The sequence below is a fragment of the Lentinus tigrinus genome (genome assembly GCF_003813185.1).
Source record: "Lentinus tigrinus ALCF2SS1-7 unplaced genomic scaffold L226scaffold_33, whole genome shotgun sequence".
NCBI lineage: Eukaryota > Fungi > Basidiomycota > Agaricomycetes > Polyporales > Polyporaceae > Lentinus > Lentinus tigrinus.
Window position 1 is genome coordinate 291,358 of NW_027137942.1, and position 17,422 is coordinate 308,779.

A 17,422-nucleotide genomic window follows, 5' to 3' on the forward strand; every position below is an offset into this window, starting at 1 on the left:
GGGGGGGTATCTTCGAGATAGGAGAGCGAACGTTCTACCTGGCAAATCTTCGCAACATTCTTCCGCAGGGCCTCCGGGTCGCTTGGTGAATGAGCTTGGAGGCTTCGAGTCACTCGCTTTCCGTCTCGATGGGTTTGTAAGCATCCTGGAATTCCTGGTTGCCTGCAGCGAGATGAGTGTCCTGAGACTGGTCGTCGACGCTGCCCGAGTCCGACTCATCATCGTTTCAGGAGCCTTCAAGCCCGGGGTGGTGTCACAGACTTCGGCAATGAGAAGCAAGACGAGGATGCAAATGGGATATCGGGGATAGTCGTCTGGCAGGACCGAGGTGAAGTCGGGCGCGGACGAGTCTTCGACTACTCAGCGGTGCTTTGCATGCGTCTGGACGGACGAGCCGACCGTCTTCACGCCGGGCTAACCCGAAAGTTGTCTCTGACTCTGCTGACGCGCTTTCGCCGAACGTCGGGTCGCTGGTGATGGTGAGTGAACGTTCAATTCCACTTGCACGCTCGTTTGAACGCCCGACCCGTTCGCCGTTGAGTCACGTGGACATTGGCACAACAGTGCCAGGTAACTCATATTCAACATACCGGCGACACATGAGCGACGCACCAGCGGCTCATGAACGGCACAGAATGAGATAAGATATATACACAGAGAGAACTCTACTAGCAGTTGAGTCTCGTGAAATAATCGCACGCAGTACTAATGTTACTCCAGAGGCACCCCATCCTCTGGCCGAATCTTGTAGAATTGTGAGAGAGCGACCAAAAACCCATCGTGAGGAACCTTTCTGGGCTTACGAAGCCTCTTCTCGTCGGTACCATCGTATATGTCTGGGTGCCTCATGATCCTGCCAGAAAGTTGCATATGGGTCAGCAGCCTATGTGATCGTAGCTGAACGCTGAACGCTGAACAACCGAAATTACTTACAGATGATCAATCAAGCCCCCCCTATTGAAGATGCCAATGCATTGTGGATGAGGACAAGGGTAAGTTCCAGATTCAAGCCCTCGCGCTGCATATGTAGACTTGGAGTGTTTGGCGCGCGCCTTCTTCTTCCGCAGGGCAACCTGCACTCCGTCTGCCGATTTGGAAGTCTAGTTTACTTAGGTGAGACGGGTCATGGGAAAGATCTCAAAGTTCGAACATACAGAGGCGCGTATGGGTACTGAAGTCTCACTCGGCCCAGCTGAGAAGGTGTACGAGTCGAAACCACGCGGCATGTCGCCATCTGCAGATAGATACAAGATCAGTGATGGTCCTAAATATCCAGAGAAGAGACTTACCTTCGATGCACTCCATATCAAACTGATCGGCCACATTGATGGAACTGCAAGTTGACAACCAAGCATACCACAGTAGTGTGTGCAACTGCAGTACGTCTTCCGGTCCCTGGTTGTAAAGCCGGTGTACTCTCTGTTCCCCCAACAGCGCCAAGGTCCTGTCGATGTTCTGAATGGAGACGAAATCGCATGCAACCTTAATAGCGCTCTGCAGATTCCGTACCTGTTGGCCGCCGTCAGGATCGTAAATCACAAATTATTCCACACTCACCTGATGAGCACATCCAGCCGGGATAAAGACCGCTTGACCATACCGTTGATGAATAGTCCAGGGACGAACACCATATTGCGAGGCGAGCGACGCCAACACATCATCGGACAAGTACACGCACTGAGAGTGGATTGGGTCGCAGGATCGAAGATTGGGATAGGTGTCGTGTATGAATTGCCGCAAATCCCCAGCGCAATTGGCATCAAAGATGTGCCAAACTGCGGCTACGCTCTTGCGGTCAGCACACCATGGAAGGACATTGATGGCGTCTGTGACATCGAGATGAAGCCTAGTCGTGCCGTGGCTATCGCCGTATTCTTCGGAGCCTGTTGCTATATACATCTTCGGTCCTACCCAGGGGTCAGACGTCAAAACGTAGCGTATCTCAATGTTTACTCACCGAGATCCGGGGCATTCCCGTTCTTTGCATAGTGCGCCGCCAGATTGAATTTGCCGTCAACGCGAGCGATATCTTGACAAGAGACAGGTATACTTCTTAAGAAGCCGTCGAAAAGGTCCGAGAACGTAGTGCGGAAACTCTTCGAGGGTGGCCAGTCCTATATAGTCCATCAGCTGCGAGTCCTGTCGGCTCATACGCATGAATTTACCTTCAGTTTCATTGGTGGCTTGTTGGTATCGGGGTTCTGGAGGTACTGAAAGAACTCCTTTGCCTTCCAAGGTTTCTTCGTAGCTTCGTTCGTTTCGCAATCCACTGGAAAGACCTTCTCGGACCCGTAGTCATGGGATAACTCTTCAGGGTTCCACCGACCCTGTAACCTTCTGTCGACGTTCGATACAACGACTGGCGTGCCAGATGCCCAATGTTCCAAGAAGTGGGCCCTCGTGAAGCTGCCCTCGGAGAGCACTGGTACCATGGTAAGCGGAGCCCGGTCGTGCGAACCAGTGGGAACGGTCGCAACAGCACAACTGCAAGAGCTATTCACAATCATTGCGACTCAGAGCGAGCAGGACGACTTACTCAATAGCGAGTGCTGCCTCCATATTGTTGATAGCGTCCTCTAGCTCCGGAGCACTGAATCTGGTGAGTGGGACCAGATCATGGGGGCGGGTTACGCAGTCCTTTTCATACGGACTCAATGGAGCTGTACATGAAATGGGATTCGCAGGTGGGAGAATCTGGTGAACATAAGTCGGTTAGTACTCCAAAGACAGACGACGTGAAACATCACCAGCATTCCGTTACACACAAAATCCAGACATTGGCTGCAGAGCTCAAGACCGCATGACTTGCACAGCCACGTCTGGACGAATAGACTAGCGGAGCAGCTGTCTACCGGCCGTGGTCAGTCTCCACGAGTATGCCAATCATGAGGGTTTGGCATACCGCACGTCACCCTTATGGACAATTCTCTCTTCCTGTAGACCGCACGCGGGTCTGTGATGTGAAGTTGTTCCTGCCTGAGCAATGGTAGGAGAATACGTGCGACTACGCGCTTTTGAAGTAGTGTAATCAGTGTAGAGAATACGATATACTAATGCAGTGAGCACGTGTAACCTACCGAAACGAGCTGGCGCTCGGTGGCCTCCGGGAAATCGTTGAAAATCCCAGAGAATACAGGATCCGGTTCATCTACCGAGTAAAAAGCCACATGACACTCTGGACTTCCCCCATGGATCCGTCTGAAATCTGATCAAGCGGTCAGTTTATGGTGCTTGCCAGCTGCAACAAAGCGTACAAACTTTGAAACCTGCACTGACTATCACCACGAACGTGGCCCTCGCAAGTTGCGCACTTGGGGAGGGCTTTGAGAGAGGAAGGGAGACTCCTGGACTTGCATGATACTTTCTGAACCTGCCAATCGCCTGCATGGATGTCCATGTCCAGTGCCAGTGGAAGTGGCGCGAAACGGTACTGATCAAACCATGATCATGATCAGTGACCGTCCAGTAGGTATTCAAAAATTCAGACCCCGAAAGTTGCGGTTGCTTACTCAGTAATCATATCAATACATACTAATATACAGGCAGTCAGGTCGCATTAATGTTCTCATCCCTGCTCCTCGCTCTCGCTCTCGCCCCGTCTTGTCTGGTAGTTCTTATCCAATATGGGCCTCTCGAGCTTAGATTCCAAGTATGGAACGTCCAAGTTGCTCTATCTGACACGATGTTTCGGACAATGGAGATGACGACTGCCACGAGAAGGAATATGATTATCATGTTTAACTCTAGTGCTCGTGGAGCTACGAGCACACATCCCCAGAGCGGATAACTAGTATCTGTTTCAACCATGTTTCTCTTCTTGCGGGACTTGTCGCATGCGCCGTGACTTTCATGTCGACCCGGAATGACAAGTATCGGAGCGATGAGCGTCGGAGGGTGGAGTTATCATTGATCTTAGAGACTGAACAGGCAAACGGGCACGTAGAACGTATGCGTGGTGTAGTGCTGCTTCTGGTGCTATAGGTACTACCAGGGGTCAGCGAAATTGAAGAAGGGTCCCGCGTCCTTCATCTTCTCGAGCGTGCGAAGAGTCGACGCGCAAAAGCACCATGACGCGACGAAGAACGTTGTGGGGCTAAAGTACTCCGTAGCAATGATGCCGTTAGTGGCGGGGGAGGCGCAGAGGCTGGAGGGGAGTACGCTTCTTCCACTATGATGAAGGGCTGCACGTCGTTTGCATCCATTGAGGCCACTTCAGAGGTGTGCCTCCTAAGTAGCTATAGTCGGAACGCGCTCGAACCTGCGATGCACGCAAGCGTGCAATTTCTGCCATATAAAGGCTCAATGTACCCGTACATATCCCAAAGGCTAGTAGCCGTCCTGATTCCTGATTACCCTTCTCGATGTTGCCTCGGGGTCTAGGCTTCCTAACTGTCCCGAGCCATTGAGGACCACGATCCTACTGAATCCCCTAGAACCTGAGTGGATGATTTGGCGTATTCATGGAAGGTCGCTAGCAACATCCACTTCAGTAACTCGTGGCGTATCTTATCAGAAAGATGGCGCACCGAACAGCATGGCCTCTGCGCCATCGACTGCGATAAACGCTGTAGGTCTTCCTCGTGACCCACGACGGGTCGCCGTTACGCTGAAAGCTCAGACGACGCAGCGGGTTGGACGGCTGCTTATCACCGGCGAGCACCGCGACCCAGCATCCTGCCGTGTTGACGACCCAGCACTTGCTACGAGAATTGCGCTCGTCACGATGGATGTAGAGCTCATCGACAGAGGCTGGCAGCGAGGAGGGAGGTTGACATACGGAGTATGTGCCTGAGGTTCGGTACCACACCGTTGCGCCCTTGCCATATCTATAGTCCCTGGATTCCCGCAAATCTTCCCAGCTCGTCATATCGTCTTGAGAGAGCCCCGTTACAGACGAAGAACTAGATATGGAGACTATCCGATCAGCGGCATGCAAGCCTTCGATGATCCCGAATACTTACAGCATGTGCTCGCGAACAGACGAGTGTGCGCCCACCATGGGGCCTTCGCCAGCTGATGGCTGCTCGGTGGCAGGCGCGGCGAAGGACTCCGAAAAATCCTTGCAGACGCTCTGCCGCGAGCGGCCACGCGAGTATGCCGCGAAGTCAATGAAGAGCAAGGGTTTCTCATTTGCACTTGCAAGGTGTCCGTCGGGAGAAGAGTCATAAAGAACTTCCTTGTTCCGGGTATAGTGGTATTGAGAAGTCGACGACGTGATATCATGGGAATTGAGACCGGAGTGCGCTTGTGTGTGCAGTACCTGCTCTTGTTCTTGGAAACCGAGGGATATAAACGACACTGTCGTGATGTAGACGGAACTGTGCGTACTCACTGAATTCTTGAGCCGGCAACTCGGTGATTGTAGACCCATCTACTGATTCGGACAAGGGAATTGCCTCACTGGTAGGAGGAGGGATTGCTTTCGGAGAGACAGCAGGGACAGGAACTACAGCGTCCTCTGAAGGGAAACGTTGTTTGAGGCCTGCCCAAATGCGCGCTATATATTGCCACATAAAATGACTCACCGTTTGTGATGTTTGCAGGCACACTTCGGTCATCTCCTCCGGGACCCTGGCCGTACGCCTCCACAACCTCCAGTCTGCGAATAGAGAGTGAATTTCCAGAGGATTCCTCTCATACTATAGCATCTCACCGTCGACACGCAGGCAATACCCGTAAGAAGCGTTGCCGATTGGGATATGTGGTCTGCGGAGAAGTGGTGTGAGAGTGGGAAACAGCAGCACGTCAAGCTTAATTATAATAAGGGAGTGCTCGCACCCTCCAAGTTTCGGGCTCATGTGACGATGTGACAGCATGTGACGGATCAATACCGGAAAGGACAAACGTGCCGCGACGTCGAAGCCCGGGGCGTAGCATGACAGAGCACAAGGACTGAACGGAAAAGCCAACAACGATGCCAGGGCACTCGTATCGAAGATGATATTCTTATATACCACATAGCCTGCCTTGTTCCCGTGACACGCGACCATCGTCCAGTAACAAGCACTGAGCAGCGCCCCTTCCGCCTGGCATCACTGGCATGCATGCGCCAGATCTGAAGAGTCAGAGCTCCCACAGATGAACTGCATCATCTTCCTCTCGGTCTATCTCCATTGGTAGTCCATCCGGATCCGGACCGGCGCAATGGGAAACGAGGCGCACGCTCTGGACACATTGTTGGTAAGTGTGTCGAATGCAGGATGCATTGCCAGTCATCGCACCTTGTCTAGTGAAAGTACATGCACACACGGATGTTGGATCCCGGGCATAGTCATAGGTGTTCGTGCGAAGTGGGAGAGGACGTCTTCTGGAGTGACGATGATGCCTGGCTGGTAGCGATCATAGTACATCTCACCGCCCGCGTAATTGTAAGAACGATATGGATCGTGCACGGCGTCGTGAGGAGAAAGAGGCTCCAATGGAGCCACGTACAAATAGGTGGATTCGGTGGGCTTTCCCTGAGCATTCCAAACCGAATACTTGAATATCTGCAGAACGCGGCCAGGACACGGGAGCGACGTGATAGATGAACGGAACATAACGTTGCTGTCGCGCGGAGAGTCTGAGGCACTGAGGAACGATACCCCTCCACAGAAGATGCGAGGACATTTCAATCCCGTATTTGTGAGTTGCTGTGTTCCAGGGACTCGGCGCATACTTCGGACGTCGACGAACAGTTCTTGTCCGGCCTTATTGTTGAGATAATCGATGAGCGCACGGAAACAGTCATCCGGAAGAGTGTGCTTCTTGAGGGGCTTAGAATTAGACTTGTGCGATGGCTGCGAGTTGAGGAGCGTCGACTCCCTGATCCTAGTTCCTCGGCGATCCTCCGTAATCGACTCCTCGAACGCCTCCGCGAGATCTTCAACTTGGCTGCGAATACGGTCGTCCTCTAAGATAACGCGAAAATTGGCTGCGCGACAAGTCTGCTTCATGTAAGTGGACTCGAGCTCTCCTGTGTGTTATCGAAAATGCTCGTATGAGCTAACAATGAGCCCAGACCGAAGAGACCTCCTACGCACCAAACTTCATGTTCGTATTCTCGCTCTGCAGGTCGAGGTTCATACGCTCCGAGAAGAACGTACGTACCGCGTGCAGAGGACCAAAAAGTCGGAGGACGGCAGGGATATGCAGGGAGTTGTGCTGGTTGGGAGTGATCGAGATGTTGTACAGCCTTTTGGCAGAATGTAGATATCTGAGCGCAACTTCCTCATATATCTTGATTACGGGTTCTGACGTCTCGAGCAAAGAGCCAATCACGACTTCGGTGGCGAGGTCCATATAGTTGTCGAGACGTTCTCGATGAAGTTGAGACTTGTGGTACCACAAGGGTATCAGGATGATGGGGAGATTGACGACGCAGAAAACATGCCACTGGTCCGCACTCAGTTTCCCCCGACTCTTGGCGCCGACGTTGGTGGGAACAGGATTCACCCATGAAGGGAGTTCGGTGTCACGTAGATGGGTGTGTATATGTTTTAACGTTTTCTTGCCAAGTATGGGGCGGGGCTTAGGTGCGTTAGACGTGACAGTTTTCCGACTCTCAGGCTGCAGACGTAGGTTATGTAAGGCTCCAGTAATCTCAGATATCGATTACGCACCTCAGGCTGGGTAGCGAGAGTAGCCGTGTCGTGGGGCTTGGGTGCGTTTGACGCGACAGCTTCCCTGATCGCAGGCTGCAGACGTAGGTCATGTAAGGCTCCAGCAATCTCAGAGATCTTTTACGCACCTCAGGCTGGGTAGCGGGAGTAGCTGCGTCGTCCTGCTGATCGCTCTGCTCGTTGCGCTAGGCACAGGAAGGCTCAACACGTTGCTAGAGATGACAGAGAGAGAAAGTCGACGTACATAGGTGATGAGGCGATCAATCAAGGCCGTTTTATTTCCCGACGTAGACAAGTTGAACTTCCCGCACAATATCCGGAAGACGTCGCGATTGTATCTCGAGTTTAGAGTCGTTGCGGCGGAGCGATTGACCATGAGCGCGGTCTCCGCGCCGCTCACGTCATCACGCGAGCGCTGCTTCTTGTGGGTGGTGTCTGAAGTTGTGGTAGACGACTCGGATGTCTCTGACGCAACTATGTCCGACATGGCGCTCTCCGATGTGGCTGTCTCTGACGCAGCTGTCTCATATGTGGCGGCCGGCTGGAGGCCTTCCTCGTCACCCTGGTGCTCTTCATCAACTTCGGTATTCATGCCCCATATCTCTCGGCAGTGGTCCTGGAGCAGTCCAAGGTAGTGGTTGTGCATAGAGTCGATGACAGTGAATTGGATAGGATCCCAGTAGGGTAGATCTAGCAAGGTGGACCACCGCGTGCTGTTGAGCTTGAAAGCCGACTTCCGCTTAGCAACGGAGGGCATGTCCTTCCAGGCCTCGGCAGCCTCTCGGTGGTCTTCACAGGTTCGCGTGCCCCACTTTTCCGTGTCCAGTTCGTCCATGTCTTCTTTGCGCAAATTGCACATGTGACAAAAGTACGCGGCCGAGTAGCTCCCAAACCCCCCGACCTGCCTTGCAGCGGGGAGATCACAGACGAGCGGAACCAATACGCAACGAACCAAACGGCCCCCCACATACTTCGAAGTGCGAGAGTAATAGATGCCAGAGTTCCACAGCTGGAGCAACTCGTCGACGAGCGGGCGCAAGAAGTGATTGATCTCCCAGTCCGTCTTTGGCTTCCCAGGACCCGGTATGACCCCCACAAGATAAATGTTTTCTGGACGATATCGGAGATGAGGGGGAAGGTTAAGGCAATACATGTAGATCGCGGTCACAGTCACTACTTGCTTTGCGGTCTTGGAATGAAACGGATTGAACCCATCCACGGAAAGGCCGAAGACGAGCCTAGCTTCGCCAGGTGGGGCATCAACGAAGCGAGTCCCATCGGGCATACGGAGCTCCCGGAGTACGGGGGCGTCCCAGAAATCCAACATAACTTCTGGGGCCTTCGCCGTGGCGCGCTTGAGCATATCGTCCATAATATCCTCCAACTTGTCTCTAGACAGGAACCGGGCCAACCAATGTTTCATCTCCTGATAGAGGAACTGACGGTGGGGAAACGAGAACATCCGCCCAAGTATTGTTCTTGTACGACAGAGTTGAGCACCACAAGGTTTACTCCGAGGCGTCAGCTGGTAGGAGCATGTCTGGGGATAGGGCTTGGGGTAGATGGCGTAACAGTCGGGGCAGCAGATATAAGGGCGGGTGACGGGATCAAGGTCGAAACGTCCAAGGATGGTGCGGATGTCGATGGGAAGGGAGTTGGGGGAAACGATCTGGGCCAGATCATCTGATCGACCGATTGTCACTCGTACGAGGGCCTTCAGTGCAATCAAAAGGATGCGAGTCGCCCGACGAGGTACTCTGTAGATGACATGGAGCAATAGAGCCGTGACGTGATGTACGAGAATGACGGGATCCGTGATGTGTGGTTGCAGGAAGTGGCGACCTGGGGATATTACACGTCAACCATACTGGTGGGTCAAAAGAACGCGGAACACTTACGCGAATCGACAAAGGGTGTCCCAGTTTCCTCACACGACACCGCTATTTCTCGCTGTCTCGACCACTCACGTTCCTTGTGGAGCTGCATACGGGCCCACTCCTGGCGCAGCGTCGTAAGCATTTCTGAACATCGCTCACTGTCCTCGGGAGATGGGGAGGAGATCGCAATCGTCGAAACTGTTGAGTACATCATGCTGAGCCAGCCTTCCTGTTCAAGAAATTCGGCGTTCCCTGGGTATTGTACATCCAAAGCGTGTGGTTCGCCATTATGATCGCTGAGATCTTCGATGTCGACATGTTCATAGGCGTCCATCTGTGCAGGGCTGCAGACAAACGATAGAGCTGCGCTGATCGTGAAGGCATGGATTCGCTGTTGGACACACGCCTCGAGGAAGTGAAGGTCGCCACCGATGGTAGATCCTGCATCCGGATGTTCGACGTTTGCAGCCGACGCCCGGGGAAGCATAGTAGAAGCCTCCGGATCCGCAAACGAAGAAGGTTTTCGTGCATGAGCGGCGGAGCGAGGCCTCGTCGGTGGTGTCTCCCGAAATTGTGCACCCTCTTGAGTAACGGAGGACGGCGGTGTCGCAGACTGGTTGAGTTGACCGGATGGCGTCGACATGGTATAGGTAAGAGGGTGTGCTTCTTGGGAAGGCGTCGGGCTCTGAACGACAGATGCTTCATGCCGTAAGTCATCGATCCGAGCCTTTGTACTGGAGCTTGAGGACAGAGGGAGGTGTGTGCCATCTAGTTCGTATCCTCCCCTATTGATAATCTCTTCGACACGTGCTTCTTTAGCACGCCGACGAGCAGAACGCTCACCCCGAGCTGCTAAAAAGGCATCAGCATTACATCTCAATCACATATGCAGCATTTACCTGCTCGTCTCTCGGGATGAACACGATTAAACGAGATATCTTCTTCTAGCTCGGCGTCCATCGTTACTGGTAAGGCATATATGAACGTTTCGCATGAGACACTGAGGTCACGTAGAGCACACTTACAGGTGCGCCGATGTTTCCTCGACCCCCCTGGGAGCGGATAGCGGATTTGAAGAGAGGACAGGTCCCGTATATCCAAATCTCCGAGAGATACAGACTCTTTCAATGCACCTCGACAAAATGGATCATAGTGCACGGCAGGTCTCATATAAGACAGACGTGGGATCAAGCGACGTCGCTCAAGGGCCCAGAGAACGTCGTATATTTTCCAGTGTGTATCGACATCTGCAGTAAGATGTGGACATGAAACGACGAGTATGCATTGCGAGGACTACTCACTGAGAGCAACAGTGGCCTTCCCAACCCCCATAACAAATATGGTCATGTTCGCACTGCCTGAACGGCGTTGATTCGCCACCCGCTCATCCGTTCTGAGATATCTCCGAATTTCGGGATGCAGTCCTAAAACGAACTATTGTCAATGCAACCGCTTGATCAACTGCGATGATATGACTCACCAATCGAGAATCCTCGCAGGAGGAGACAATCTATCCCAAGAATAGTGCAGAGAGTACAGAGAGCCCAAGCATCATCCCTGTTAAATTCTCTGAAAGTGAGACTGGTTGCAGAGACAAGAAGCGGTACGAGAATAGAAATCCAGAGGTCTCGAGCAGCCTGCAGAAGGGCACAATCTCGAGCACGAAGCCGTGCCAGTGCTCGCCGACGTGCCCTCAAGAGAAACCGTTGCCGTATCAACTTCAAGCGCTCCATTGGTGAAGAAGCGAGAGGCTCAGCGCGACGGGATAGAGGAGTCAACTAGTCAACGAGGGTCAACGAGGTTCATGGAGAAGGACACAATCGGGCAGCTTCGTCATCAATCAGGAGGGTACGATGGGGTTAGGGTTTACGACATGTCTCCTACTGAACATCATGTGGCTTCAACCGACAAACACCGAAACAACACCTCCTACATATCGAACGAAGTAACATATACATGGACAGGTTTAGAGATCCGGGAGGAGCGAGGACGAGGAGTCCGCCTAAGCAGTGAGATGTCCAACCTTCATCGCCAGGGCTGCCGTCTCCCTGGCATTGCGCACCGATAGCAGCAATGCACCCAATACGGCCTCATTCTCCCGAATAGCAGTGACGACAAATAGGAGCATGTCTGGTGCGCCGAGTATGGGAGAGGTCTCTTCCAGCTCAAGGTCGAATATCCCTTTAAGCATGGATAGGTCCTGGATGACCGCGCGAAGAATGTTCTCGCCGAAGATGAGTGCTGTTGCCTCGGCACACAGATTCCGCGGGATGGAGCAGTGGCGGGAGACGTAGCTTGGATCAGCCTGTGCGTTCTCGACGGCGGCGAGCAGGGTAGTGGAGAGTGTGGAGGCGACGCGCAACTCCCTGCGAATGTGCCCAATTGAGTCAAGCATCGCGACTCCGAATACTGAGGTTGCGCGGTCAACTGAACGAGGCACTGGACGCCGGATATACCTGCCAGTCGCATCAACCTGTTCCAACAGCGACAAGGCAATCGAGATCGTGTCGCGAAGGAACGAAGCACTACGGAAGGGTAAGCAATGACCCATGCGATGTTTAATGCACCACTTACCGACACAAGGCCAACTCAACGTGAACGATAACGCGGTACAGCGCGCGGGCAGCACTCGCTGACGTCTGAGCCACTTCCAGTAAAGCACGATGATCTCCAATGATTGTGCCTTCCCCCTCCTGACCGCGGTCGTCCAAAAGTAGACTCGCGTTAGCGGCAGAGCCGAGTCGGAGAAGTGAAGAGATCGTATGCGGGGTAGGCGTATAGTACACGGCCTTCTTGAAGAGGACTTGCCGCTGAAGTAGGAGATGATGGAGGGATATGCGAGCCGTATCCTCCGGCCCTTCGTTGAATGTGGGGCAGATGAAGGCCAGGGCGCTGAATGGGGGCAGAATGCATAGCGCAGCAACATTGGCATCCGTCATGGACCCCATGGAAGCTTGGAGATGTGGATGGTCGAACTCGAGGGGAAGGTAGTGCAAATACATGCGGAAGTGGATGCTCGGCATCATGAGAAGGAAAAGTGGGACGGCAAGGACGCCTGCGACAACCGTCAAACTTGAGAGCAGGAGTCGCATATCGTAATGAGAGTCTGGTTGGATCTATGTAAGTTCGTGAGGATACGCAGGTTGGCCACCGAACGTACCGGTCGTAGCTACGGACAAGGAGTCGAAGATTGCGGTTGGGGAGAGACAAAGCGACTCGATCGAACTCGGGTTGGTCATTGTTGAAGGGCGTCTGAGTAGGGTAGGCAGGCGCGAGCCGCGCGACAAGACGCCGTCTCTTCGTGCCACGGCACTTCATGCGGGATCATATACTTCGATAACGTTTTTCAGGCGTGTAGTGTGCGGTGAAAACTAGAAGCCAAGCCGCGTGAGTACCTGGCTATCAGCGCCGTCCAGCAAGAATCACCTCATGATCATGAGAGAGCTTTCTGGGAACGAGCGATCAGGGCTCTCGATAACGGGGAGGGTAGAAGCCCATGACCCCGGGACGGTGCAGAAAATGCATTGCGCGGCGTGAGGCCCATGAGGGTAACAATGCGTTGGATTAGCGGAACATCGTAGGATCCGGCAGCAAAGTAGGAGATGCCTCGTTGTAACCTGAACGGGTCTTGAGAACCGCGGAAGACAGGACGATGTCGCGGCGTTAATCGCGTTCCCACTGGCATCCACTGGCGGCGGAGGCGGCATCGACCCACTTGAAGGACCGGACCGTCAATGAGGCCTCGACATATGAGATCGAGACCCAGAACGAGACCGTATCGTGGGCAAGGCAGGAAGGCGGTAACAGGTTCTAGTGCTGACCGTAATGTCAATTGGCTTGTTGCGAACGCATAAAGAGGTGCAACGCGTTGCAAATAAACACAAATATTGCCCCTCTCGCCAGCGCTCCGGAGACTTCCCTCGTCCCTGCGAGCTACCATTCGCCTACATGTACATATCCCTAGATCTAGAGTGTGGTGAGCAATCGTACATATAGTTATATCAAAGCGAAATGACTGACGCAAGGGGCGACGATCGCACGGTGTATCTGACACAACAAAGGAGGATCCGGATGAAAAGATCCGAGATAGACTCGGTCTGTGGGCGTGCATGAGAACACATGAGGAATGCAATCGAGATTGTAGCGCGGATCAACCATTAATTAGGGGCTGCGCATGCCTTCTAGCGGTCATGCACGGCGACTGACGGTAAGTAGTGCGCCAAAAGGTCATCGGCGCATTCCGAGCTACGCTGAGCATCTTGTTCAAGCTCCTGATCCGCAGACTCAGTTGTCGCGACAATCCCGATCACTCATAAGGTAGATGGTAGAACGAACATATCGCAGTGAACTCCACCCGGTAGGCATTCCCCATGCACGGTAAGTCTTACAAGTGCGCAGCGTCGCACGCCAATTTATAGGAGAGCATTTCTCTCGTCGGCGCGCCCCTGCAAAGCGGGCGAGGCATACATGCGCACAGTATGACCTCGTTCTCAGATTTCCGCGAGGCCATCCACGTGTGAAGCATAGAAGTTGTCGCAGGGTTGCAAGCAGGCTCAAGTACGACGCCGATTGCCTCTTATTCCGACGCTCCATCCTACCCATACTCATCTTGCTTCCTTCCACCACTCCCGCCTCCTCCCCGGCGCATCTGTCTCATCCGTTTTTGTTTACGTTAACCCCTTACACGCCGCCAGCGATGGGTAGAGTCCGTGTTGTCTTGTCATGCCGTCACGTCAGTCAGAGATTCGCTGTTCAAACGTATCTAAATTCTGACACCATCTATCCAGCCGGCGGTGAAGCGAATCATCAGCCTCGTTTATCGTGGAGACGAGCGAGAGGCACTCACGGTCACTGTCCCAACCTCGATCCATCCCACTCGCGACTGTCTCGCGGTTCCTCGCTATCCTGGCTTTGAACACATCGTCGGCAATCAGTACCCATTACAGGAAGCGTGGGTTACTATCCACGACGATGACGGCACCGCCCACCGCTTCCTCATCGCTGCCCAATACTCCTGTGATCTTGAAGTCAATCGTTCCCTTCGGAATGTACTCGACGCTACTCCTTGGCAGGGTGACCTCATCGTCATGCGCGGCGGCAGCACGGTGTCTGTGGTCAACATGGGCAGCGCTGAATTTCGTCAGAGAGCTGAAATAGCGGTGCGCAAGTGAGTCCTGCCATGCTTTACGCTCTTTACCTCAGGAAACTAACTGTACGAGCGTTAGGTTTCTCGTCGAATCGGCCGACTTGGTGGCTGCCGCCGCACATAATAACGTCCCACTCGATTTACCCACTCAGTTCTGATCCGAGACCATGGCGGGGTGTAGAAGAGAGGCAGTGTTTTTCGCTTCGATTTTCCTACATATTGCGCTAGTGAAGTGATTAGGGTTACGGCTGCGTCGCGTTCAACAGATACCTTACATTACGTATTTATTCCCCATCAAATATTTACTGCTGTAATCAGTTGTAAAGGCGATATTGTCCTTGTCCTTGACCACCATTTTGGTCGTGAACGTCCCCCTTCCCAGCCGTTCTCCGCACCGTTCACTGCCCTACGAGCATCACGATCGACAGCCATGCCTAAGAGTCATGTGTCAATGAGTATCAAAGGGCTGCTACCCTCGAGGCTGTATCTTCGGTTCCACCGTTTAATGGCGTCTTGGTCTCGCCTCTTCATGCTGCAACTCCATGACTCCTGCGTCGCAACCATCTACCAACACACAACTGCACACTAGATTCAGTATGCCCTCGAGTCGTATGCGGGAAGATAGTCCACACTCCGACCGGACGACCAAAGATTCCCGGAATACCGACGAGGGTCCCAACGACCTGAATCGTAAGTCGGCTGTTTTGTGGACAATCTACTACTCATATCGTTGGTCAACAGTACCTATGTATTGCCCGTGCGGTCACGAGCCATCCCTGTTCGATCCCAAGACCATGAGCTGCCTGCTGTGTCTCCTCGTCGCAGCGGAGCGCCAAGTCGCGGCCCTAAAGGCGGACCTCAACACGGCCCATGATCGCCTAGCCGAGCTCGAAGCCGAAGTGTTGTCAGAGAGGGACAGTTACTGTAGCGCTTCCGCGCAACTCTCCCTCACTAAAGAATTGATTGTGAGTTTAACATGCACACATGCCCATCCTACCGTCACGAAGCTCTGATTTCACTCGCTACACTGCGCCGTTAGGCCTCACTCGAAACTACAATCACAGCGCGTGAAGATGCTCTGGCAGAGGCTGTTGCGTCTCATGAAGAGATAACAAGCGCGCATAGTTACAGGTGCCGGAAACTCCAGGATGAGATCACCCTGCTTCGGATAGACAAGGTATGCCTCGAACATCCATCAGTCAGTCAGTACGCCACTCAACCTGCATTCAGGATTATACGTTGCAGCTGCTCAAAGACGCCCAAAATGAGAGCGATCGACTACGCAGCGCTCTTGACTCGGAGGGTCAACGACGTCATGCAGCGTTGGAGGAACTCAGAAGTAAAGCCACATATTTGGAGAACGATAATGTAGGTCACGCACAGACTCATTGGTGAACACATCTCCAACTGACATGTAGGCTGCATTGACGTCCGAGAGGGAGGCCCTTCGCGACCGTTGTTCATTGTTGGACTCTCATCTCGCCACAATGACGGCACAGTACGAGAGCGCTTCTATCAGTGCGATCAATCTCGAATGTCAGCTTGAAGAGACCACGCAAAAGCTACAGGATGAGATCAGAGACAAAGACGGTATGTGATGTGATTACTCCGCCAGTGTGCGTGACTCTGATGAGGTCCTGCGTAGCCGACATCACATATCTCGTCGATACCCTGCACGGTCGCGCGAGATTGGCGGATGTTGGTCGTTCCTGCGGCTTGAGCTCAACGCCGCCAGTAGACCAGACAACACCTTCAAGTGCAACCCTCGACGCTCCGAATCCCGTGCTGCTTGTCTTCGAGACCATGGCTTCCACTCGACTACTTGGCTCTTCGGACGCATCCTTGCAATATCCATTGCTTCGGGAGTCCTGCAATGTGAGAGTACATCACTCCATGGAGATGGACGCTCTTCAAGGACACACTGTACTCCCCCCTGACCCTGACGGAAGCTCGACCATCGACTTCGCAGGCGCGATTGACGGTATCAGCCCATCGTCTGCGCTCGTAGAGAGCGATTCTACAGAACCTTTTCGGACCGCATCTTTGGGTGGTCCTGGGTTCCCGGCTTCAGAGTTTATGGTCCAGTCGGTATCCTCTTCAGTCAGCGGAAACGATCCTGGGACAACCTCCCATGTTATCCCCGTCCTCTGCTCTCAACACCGCGCGGATTCTCGCGCGTCTGCCCCATGCGACCAGGCCGATCCGAGGCGCCACTCGCCGGTACTAGACCTAGACGCATTGCACGTCTATCTGCGGGTCATGATGTGCGCTTGGTGGACGGAAGTGCGACGCTATTTCGGGTGCGTCAGCAAGATGCTACAACATCCAGCCGTCCTTGTCGGATGTGCATTCAGCCTGTACATAACTATATTTGCCCTCACACCGCTGCAAGCTCTGGTATGCACCGTGTATTGTATACCAACTGATGCCTACGACTTCCGTCAGGCGCTCTCGGCCGCCCTGGTACGTAGCTTACAGGTTTATGTTACGCAAATGCTACACAGCTCACTGTCCACTCTCGTAGGACCTCCTGAACAACTTCGTCACCGCCCAAGTACAACACTCGAGACTCCGGACCGAGATACCCAATTTCAGGTGGGATTACGGATCAACCTCAACCACTGCCCTCGCTCTCTTGGCACTTATTACATCGACGCTCTTGATCTCTGTGGCTTCATCAGGATATCATGCATGCAGATGCTATTCCTGGGGTCGGGCGAACGGGCTGGTCTTTGGCGGGGTACCGGGGCTTGCGAGGGGGATATGTTCCTGGGGAACTTTGGATAGCTCGGGTCTCG

At 53.4% G+C, this 17,422-nt stretch overlaps 5 protein-coding genes across 5 annotated transcripts; 2 read left to right on the forward strand and 3 right to left on the reverse strand.

The window, feature by feature from the left end:
• Window positions 1–1,179: 1,179 nt before the first annotated feature.
• L226DRAFT_469448 (uncharacterized protein) lies at window positions 1,180–2,432 on the reverse strand (the record flags this gene model as incomplete). The annotated part of the gene is made up of 4 exons (XM_067676221.1): window positions 1,180–1,509; window positions 1,558–1,907; window positions 1,958–2,114; window positions 2,166–2,432. The coding sequence occupies 4 exons, from the start codon at window positions 2,430–2,432 to the stop codon at window positions 1,180–1,182; spliced, it is 1,104 nt and encodes a 367-aa protein (XP_067531537.1).
• A 4,582-nt stretch (window positions 2,433–7,014) lies between these two features.
• Window positions 7,015–8,754, reverse strand: L226DRAFT_469369 (uncharacterized protein; the record flags this gene model as incomplete). Its single annotated transcript, XM_067676211.1, has 2 exons — window positions 7,015–7,488; window positions 8,077–8,754. The coding sequence occupies 2 exons, from the start codon at window positions 8,752–8,754 to the stop codon at window positions 7,015–7,017; spliced, it is 1,152 nt and encodes a 383-aa protein (XP_067531538.1).
• A 2,726-nt stretch (window positions 8,755–11,480) lies between these two features.
• On the reverse strand, window positions 11,481–12,717 carry L226DRAFT_574404 (uncharacterized protein; the record flags this gene model as incomplete). The annotated part of the gene is made up of 3 exons (XM_067685034.1): window positions 11,481–12,003; window positions 12,053–12,584; window positions 12,639–12,717. 3 exons carry the CDS (start codon window positions 12,715–12,717, stop codon window positions 11,481–11,483), a joined length of 1,134 nt encoding a protein of 377 aa, XP_067531539.1.
• Window positions 12,718–14,200: 1,483 nt separating this feature from the next.
• L226DRAFT_469385 (uncharacterized protein) lies at window positions 14,201–14,782 on the forward strand (the record flags this gene model as incomplete). Its single annotated transcript, XM_067676215.1, has 3 exons — window positions 14,201–14,236; window positions 14,266–14,645; window positions 14,704–14,782. The coding sequence occupies 3 exons, from the start codon at window positions 14,201–14,203 to the stop codon at window positions 14,780–14,782; spliced, it is 495 nt and encodes a 164-aa protein (XP_067531540.1).
• Window positions 14,783–15,220: 438 nt separating this feature from the next.
• L226DRAFT_574406 (uncharacterized protein) lies at window positions 15,221–17,158 on the forward strand (the record flags this gene model as incomplete). The annotated part of the gene is made up of 8 exons (XM_067685035.1): window positions 15,221–15,314; window positions 15,366–15,589; window positions 15,664–15,801; window positions 15,855–15,992; window positions 16,043–16,214; window positions 16,270–16,924; window positions 17,070–17,087; window positions 17,149–17,158. The coding sequence occupies 8 exons, from the start codon at window positions 15,221–15,223 to the stop codon at window positions 17,156–17,158; spliced, it is 1,449 nt and encodes a 482-aa protein (XP_067531541.1).
• Window positions 17,159–17,422: the final 264 nt, after the last annotated feature.